The following is a 7,684-nucleotide window of genomic DNA, read 5'->3' as shown; positions in this document are numbered from 1 at the left end:
AGTAGCCTACAAGATTGAAGCTGGTCAGATAACGAAAGAGTAAATGAAAACAGAATGAGGCGGAGAAGTGTGTGTGTGTGTGTGTGTGTGGGGGGGGGTGTGTGTGTCGGGGGGGGTGTGTGTGTGTGTGTGTGAGATTAAAATAGCCCAATTGCTTTTACAATAAATAAACAATGAATGTTTAATTGAATAGTAAAGGGGTTTAACGTTAGTGGCAGGTTGTGTGTGAGAGAGAATAAATAAGACAGCCAATATTTAAAAAAATTGTTATTCTTTTCCCCGCATATTTTGCAACTTCCCGCAATTTCACCGCGTAAAATCACATAAAACCCCCGCATGTTTAATCGCATAATCAAGGAATTAGCCTGCGTTTTTCTGGAGGGTCTAATTAACGTGTCCGTTCACACTAGACCGCTGGAAACGATGTAGTACATATGTCAGGCCTGTAAGTGGCGCTGCTGCCACCCGAAATACACCAAAAGCAGCGAAGAAGACCCCGGAGCATGGTTTGCCATGGTTGAACTTCTGTTTATTCTCCGCGGTGGACGGCGTGTTCTCCTGCTGTATCTCTCAGGTAGTCCACCAGCAGATGAAAAACACCCACCTCTCCGCCTCTTCCAAGGAATGAGGGGACCGTGCAGCAGTTTCCGTCAAAAAAAAATTCCGCCGGTCAACATGTCCGTTAAAGTTTAAATCTTCCGTACAAAATTAGAAAAGTGCCGGTCAGAGGTCTTCTTTGTTATTTATTGAGCTTTAAAACAAATTGATAACGACTCTGTTCTCTGTATAATAATATTTAATAAACGGTGACTGCCTCTCTTTTCCTCCCCTCTTCTGACAGCCCAGCAGCAGCAGAGACGTGGGAGAGGGAGGCGGGCTATTTCATCCCTTATCAGAAAATGATCATATAGGGCACACACGGAGCCTTTGGACCCCAGAGCGTTGCGTATGCGGTCTACCCACCTCCGGACCCGTTACCGTAGTCGTTTAGTCCCCCCCCCCCCACACAGAGCGGAGCAAGGCAACGAAACTTAAAATAATAAGCAGCATTTAACGGCGCGCTATGCATGGGGCCGCCTTGGGGGGTTTCCCGACATGTCGTTTCAGTAAATTAAAAGGTGTTTCATGTTGTCGTTGCTGTGAACCTTCTTAATACCTTGGAAAATGCCGTTTAATACTTTTTAATACTTTTTAAAAGCCTTAATTTTCGCTAAATTGATTTATAAACTTTTAATACTTTTTAAGACCCCGCGGACACCCTGATCAGCTTGTAGATGGTATTTTAAACTCGATGCGCTCTGAAACTACGGGGCGGCACGAGGACAAAAAATACACATGCGTTATCGCATTAAAATAATTTGTGGCGTTTTTTTTGCGTTAACGCGTTATTAACGCTGTTAACTTGACTGCCCTAATATATACACACACACTAATATTATAATTTCACCAAGTTACTTTTTTTATTAACTGTACTTAGGTTAGTATTTTTGGTTTAATCAAAATACGATTTCTTTTGTACCTTTATTGTATATGTTTTAAACTATTGCACATTATAAATGCATTCTTTTAGATTATTCTATGATGCCTAACAACATCAGACGTAGGGGTTGCCGATAAAAAAACTAGCCTTCGAGTTAACTTGCGAACATTTACATTTGTTTTAATGTTGAATAACGTACATTGTTCCACAGCATTTCTGCCCAACAATTAATACAGCCAGAACTATCAAAACATTTCAACTCAACTTTTGAATTATTATTAATATCACTTAACAAACTGTCATCAGCAGAAGAAGACTGTTGTTCCTGAAGCTCACTGCTGCTGACATTCTGGAAAATCATCCACAAGCTCTTAACCTCAACCAGGAAATGGGGCTCATGTGCAACGCATACCTAGAACATCATAGTGACTATTACACATTTTTATTATTGACCGTATCAAAGATTTAAGAAAAGTGCAGAATGAACGATTTATTTGATAGTTTAATATGTTATTTTGAAAAATGATTATTAGAATGTAATCATATTTTAACTACATGTTGTTTCTGGAGAATCAACAGTAACCTTTACAACAGCAGTCACTGTATAAAGTCAATAATATCTCACTGGACAAACTCATTGAGAATACAGAAATTTCACTTTTCTATCTCATTATGCTTGTTGAGCAGGTGTATTAATAAAGTATTGCTATTTTTTTGGTATTTCTGAACGTTTTAATTAGGGCTGTCAAGTTTTTTTTGGTAAAGGATTTAAATCACACAATTCTCAAATCAAACGACAACATTTATGACTTTTAATATTTAATTTAAGCTTTTATCGTTATTGCTCAGGGTGACGAGTATGAAGAGGGGACCTGTTCTGAGGAAGAGACTTCGTTGACAGATGTCAGCACAGGTACCAGACTTCAATGAATGAACAACAAACAAAAGCTGACAGTATTTGGCATGGAGGCAGCAGCTTTCCATTTTCTGTAGTATAAGTCACTTATTTTCTTTTGCACCGCAGATCTACATGAGCCAAGTGAAGACTCCAAAGTGTCCACGATACGCGTTATTAACGCAGTTAATTTTTGCATTAACGCGAATGCAAAAATTAACGCCACTAATTATTTTAACGCGATTAACGCATGTGTATTTTTTGTCCTCGGCCACCCCATAGTTTCAGAGCGCATCGAGTTTAAAATACTATCTACAAGCTGATGCTGACAGCCCGCTCCTGCCGTCCGCTTGCGGCAGACCACACTTCCACGCTCACCGGCTGGCCCGGACTGGCCATTGGGAGGACCGGGAGGGAGTGTGTGTAAGTGTGGCTGCGAGCGAGCAAGAGAGAGAACGGGCACACCTTACGTGTATTGTTGTTGTTAGCATCTGGTGCTAGCTAGCTGCGCTAAAGGATATAAGGAGCTGTTTCAATGAAAACAGAGGAGCGACATTTTGCCGACAACTGCGCCGAGCACTTGACTTTATGCAGGCAGCCAGACAGTGGGACACAGAGGGTTGTGTTTTCTGACACTTGGTGAGTTCCCTGACACACCGGGGACACATATGTATGTATAAAAGACGTACAATGGTGCATTTTGCATGATAGGTCCCCTTTTAAGTAACTTAAACTATGAGTCGGTGAACAAAATGTATTGGCAGCAAGTTTTAGTTCCGGCTTCTTTTATATGAAGATTTGCTGCTCTTCTTTAAAATATTTACAGATCTTTTTTCTGCATCAGTACTTTAACTCCTAATTCTTTAAATACTCTATGGACTTGAAATTGAGTAATTTGACAGTGTAGTTTAGTACTTTTACTCAAGAAAGGATATTCAATACTTTTTCCACCACTGGTCATAAAGGTTTCCATTTGACACTTTCCCCTTTTCCCCTGAACCGTTACCTCTGTTTCTCGGGGGGGGGAACCCACCGGCTGCTCTCCCTCTTCCTCTTCAGCTTCTTGTCGTTGATCTGAAATAAAAAAATCTGTATTACAACCCAGCAGAATATCTGTGTCTGCAGTCACATTACAGATTACATGATCAGGATAACTAGCAGGATTAAAAATACATTTCTCGAGTGAAACCATAGCTTATCTTCCAGGTCATCGTTTCTGTTGTTCAAATATTTCTTATTCTAAACTGTAGTAAATTCTCATGTGTTGTGCATTTATATTGTTGGTCTATAGCAGGGGTCGGCAACCTTTCTGATATTAGTGCCATTTTTAAAAAAATGTTATCAGCGTGCCAATGATAGAGAATTATCAACGGGAGGGGGTGGGGGGGGGGGGGGGGGTTGAGGAGCTTGACGTTCGTCAACTATCAGCAGGAGGGCGGGGGAACCTCGCTGCGGGAAGCAGTGTGTGGACCTGTCAGCGCAACTAACATGATGCCGAATTTAACAAACGCATTTAAATAATTGGTTAAACGGCATAATAATAAGACGATCGTCCGTTCTGTGATTCTCCAGAGCACACATGTTACGATATTAGGGTCATGCAGAGTGAGATGAGATCGCTGTCCCTAGAGGGAGAGAGGGGGGTGGCTTGTGCATGTGTGTTTGTGGATGGTAGAGCGACAGTGAGGGAACGTGTGTATGTTTCTTGAAGTGAAACGAGGAAGCAGAAAAACAGAGGTCTGTGATGTATTTTGTGAAACAGAAGAACAGCTAAATAAATGCAACGGCCTCCCAAGAAGAGCTCGCCTCTCTCCAGTCATTTAAGCTAAAGTGGGTTATTGAACCTGAAGCTTGTTGCTTCTGCCCTCCTCGACTACGGTCTGGGAGCCGACAGGAAAGTTCAACACACAGATGGCCAGTCCGCCCCTTTGTAGCATATTATTTCGATGAGAGATGAGCTGATCGCCACTGGGCTTTCAACTAAATACACAGCCACGCAAAAACTGCGGCATTTGTACAGCTCCTTATGGGTACTGCAATTAGTGAAGTGCTTTCCTCCGTGGTGAAACGATCAGCACCACGGAGGAAAGCGGCAGAAAGTCACCTGGAGATAAAGAGACCGGGGCTGCGTTACGTGCATGGCTTCCTTCTGCAGGTAACGGGGAGACGCGCTCTGGCGGCGGTCTCGTTCAGGATCCGAAAATACAATTTAAATATTTTTGCACACTTATTTCACTTATTCCTAGTGTGCCAACTGGTTACGGTGCCACAGTGCCAAGCTGGCACGCGTGCCAGGGGTTGCCGAGCCCTGGTCTATAGACTAGGCTTAATAAAAGGCCACATGTTATAATCTTTTTTAAGATTGATATGATCAGTTGTCCGATATAAAAACATATTTGTTATTTATTTCACTTGTTTTTATTTGCATTGCATTTGATATCAAGGTATCCAAATGTAATCAGTACATTACTTTTGTGATACTTGTATTACATTACTGATGACATTTTCAACTTTTTTTGTCCTTTTAGAAATCAAGAAACAAAAAAATGGTGCACTTATTCTGCCATTTTAATATTGATTTAGAAATGTATTATCATCTAAATGACAGGCACATTTTGTTCAGTAATTGTGATACCTGTGCAGACTTCTGTCAGATGGATCCCTCCCACAAGACAGGTCACCTCCTCAACCAGGTTCATCTGAAAAACAATAAAGACAGCATTTGCTTCTTAGTGATGTGATGTTTTAAAGATTACATTTAGAATATTGTTGAAAGATCTTAGTTACCAAATCTGGACAGGGAGCTGAGGAGGCTTGTGGCTCAGAGTCAGAGGAAAGAGCTGCAAACAGACACAAATATCCTAAATTACAATGCATTTCAATTAACTGTTACCCAAAATAAAAGCAAGAAGAGGAAATGAATGTTCACTACAATAATCAAGATAACAAACCAGAAAGCTCATCTTCATGAAGAGTTGAAGTCTCGTCTTCATCCGAGTTATTCTGAAAACAGAACCGATCATAAATAGCAGAGACAGCCGAATGAAAGCAACTTTCAAAGCAAATCAGATTTATTATGATACATATATGATCAAACTGCTTCGAAAATTGGTTATTTCCCCCAGAAAGTGGGTTCTACCTTACCTCTTTAAGCATGGCCTCATCCTGTAGGGAGAAGAATATTTCAGGCTCTGACGGAGCTTCTGTGAAAAAAGGTATTCCACAATTATGTTCTGCACATCATTCAGGAACAGAGGAGCTTTGTAGACTGATCTGTAGCCTTAGAGTTAGAGGTAGTAAGTGAAGCTTTAGTGATGCAGGAAGGAGTCCTTAAAACCAGGAAGCGAGTTGACATTTGACCACTTCTCCCTTGTCTCAGTCTTTTTGAACGTGTTTTTGGTTAGACGCCTGAAATAAGATCTGCTGTTAACACAAGCTAAAGAGATTTTCACGTGTTGTTATACATCAGTAAATAATCCACTGGTGAATGTCCGAAGCTTTAATGTGTTGTAAAAACAGCGATTGCTATAAAGTCACTAAACGAGACGACTAAACGCCATCACGCCAAACATTAGCCGCATTTAGCTTATGGTGGTGCGCAGCAATGTGAGCGTGATGTTTATGGCCCAATGTTAGCTTTTGACTTCAGGCAATTGCATTTACGCTTCTAAAATCATAAAAGTGGTGTTAATATGTTGAGTTTATCCTGTTAAGCAAAACATGTAAGTTTCATGTTGGCCACAAAGCTTATTTTAATAAGATACAATATATTTGTTAGAAATGACTCACCTGTAAATAGTTCACAAAGAAGCTCTTTATACAGAGACTGTGATTCACTTGGGACCTAAAATGTAAGAAATCACACAATTTGAACAAAAACAACTTTAGACGATCAGTTTAACAGTACTGTATGAGACGCTTCCCAGTTAACCTCCTCTAAGTGACCAGTAACCAGTGGTTTTGATAAATTCAGTAAGGCATGTTTTTTCTCAATACGCTCAGCAGATTTTTCACATTCATATTTTAAGCCTTCCAATTATTAGAAACGGGAGAAACTGAGAACAGCAAAGTGGTCAGTATTTTCACTTTTTTAGCATCAACCACCATTCATTGTGTTTTTTTTTCTTACCTTGCCTGTATTTGTGACAAGGCTTTTATCCATTTGCCTCTGAATAGCCTATCAAGTAATTTTTTGTTGTTGTCTTTATTATACCCAGCCTGAGCTCAAGCTGCCCTTCAAATCTTAAAAAGTAACTTAAAAAACACTGCAGGTGCATATACCTCACATATATGAGGGAAATACATTTTGATGTTAACTACCGTTTCCTCTGCTGTCATACTGCCGAGACAATCCTCTTTATCGGTGGACACTTTGGAGTCATCACTTGGCTCATTTAGATCTGCGGTGCAAAGAAAATAAGTCACTGATACTACAGAACATGGAAAGCTGCTGCCTCCATGCCAAATACTGTCAGCTTTTGTTTGTTGTTCATTCAGTGAAGTCTGGTACCTGTGCTGACATCTGTCAGCGAAGTCTCTTCCTCAGAACAGGTCCCCTCTTCATCCTCGTCACCCTGAGCAATAACGATAAAAGCCTAAATTAAATATTAAAAGTCACAAATGTTGTCGTTTGATTTTAGAATTGTGTGGATTTAAATCCTTTACCAAATCTTGAGAGGGAGCTGTGCTGGCCCGTTGCTCACTGTCTGTTGATCCAGAGAGAGGCAGGGCTGCACATACAAAGACAAATTATTTGGACAGACTATTTGTGTAATCAAAAGGCTTACAAGTGCTTAGGAAAGAAGTTCAAAAAGCCACTATTTCAGGGTGAGATAACGATGATTTTCATGGTTTTATTAGATGAAGAAATACCCTTCCTACTATGGTGTTTATAGTAGGGCTGTGCAATTAGTCGTATTTTAATCTCGGTTACGATTTTGGCTTGCAACGATTACGAAAACAACATAATCGAAATAAAACGATTATTTGGTGCATGCGTTTTTTCGCCCCTCCCTAAAAGCCCTCTCTGCCAGGTTGTGAGTGACAATAGTTGTGTGAGTTCAGCGCGAGCGAATATGGCAGAACAAGAGCAACTCGTGAACAAGAAAGGTAAAACTAATTCCTATTTGGAAATACTTTGGATTTAAGGAGTCCGACGCGGAACAAAAAAAAGTATAGTGCAGCAGGGGTGGACTGACCATCTGTGTGTTCTGGAGAATCACAGACGGCTGGCTTCCTTTTTTAAAACGTCATAATTTCAGTTGCGAAGACTGGCAACAGAGGTCCAAAGTTTCCCCGCAGGGAGGCTC

At 40.6% G+C, this 7,684-nt stretch overlaps 1 protein-coding gene across 2 annotated transcripts in view; it reads right to left on the bottom strand.

The window, feature by feature from the left end:
- Positions 1 to 2,937: 2,937 nt before the first annotated feature.
- tdrd6a (tudor domain containing 6a) overlaps positions 2,938 to 7,684 on the bottom strand; it is a 71,109-nt gene continuing 66,362 nt past the window's right edge. The window contains exons 7-15 of one of the 2 annotated variants that reach the window (XM_079644281.1): positions 7,041 to 7,105; positions 6,886 to 6,949; positions 6,696 to 6,775; positions 6,165 to 6,219; positions 5,520 to 5,578; positions 5,327 to 5,378; positions 5,163 to 5,215; positions 5,011 to 5,074; positions 2,938 to 3,449 (exon numbers count right to left, since the gene is read on the bottom strand). In XM_079644281.1, the coding sequence (XP_079500407.1) occupies positions 3,196 to 3,449; positions 5,011 to 5,074; positions 5,163 to 5,215; positions 5,327 to 5,378; positions 5,520 to 5,578; positions 6,165 to 6,219; positions 6,696 to 6,775; positions 6,886 to 6,949; positions 7,041 to 7,105 (746 nt within the window). In that variant the 3' untranslated portion in view covers positions 2,938 to 3,195. The remainder of the gene's footprint in view (positions 3,450 to 5,010; positions 5,075 to 5,162; positions 5,216 to 5,326; positions 5,379 to 5,519; positions 5,579 to 6,164; positions 6,220 to 6,695; positions 6,776 to 6,885; positions 6,950 to 7,040; positions 7,106 to 7,684) is intronic. The other variant, XM_079644282.1, reaches the window with a different exon arrangement.

Source organism: Notothenia rossii (genome assembly GCF_949606895.1).
Source record: "Notothenia rossii genome assembly, chromosome: 8".
Taxonomy (NCBI): Eukaryota; Metazoa; Chordata; class Actinopteri; order Perciformes; family Nototheniidae; genus Notothenia; species Notothenia rossii.
The sequence above is the reverse complement of the archived record's forward strand: the minus strand, read 5'-3'. Positions and strand labels throughout refer to the sequence as shown.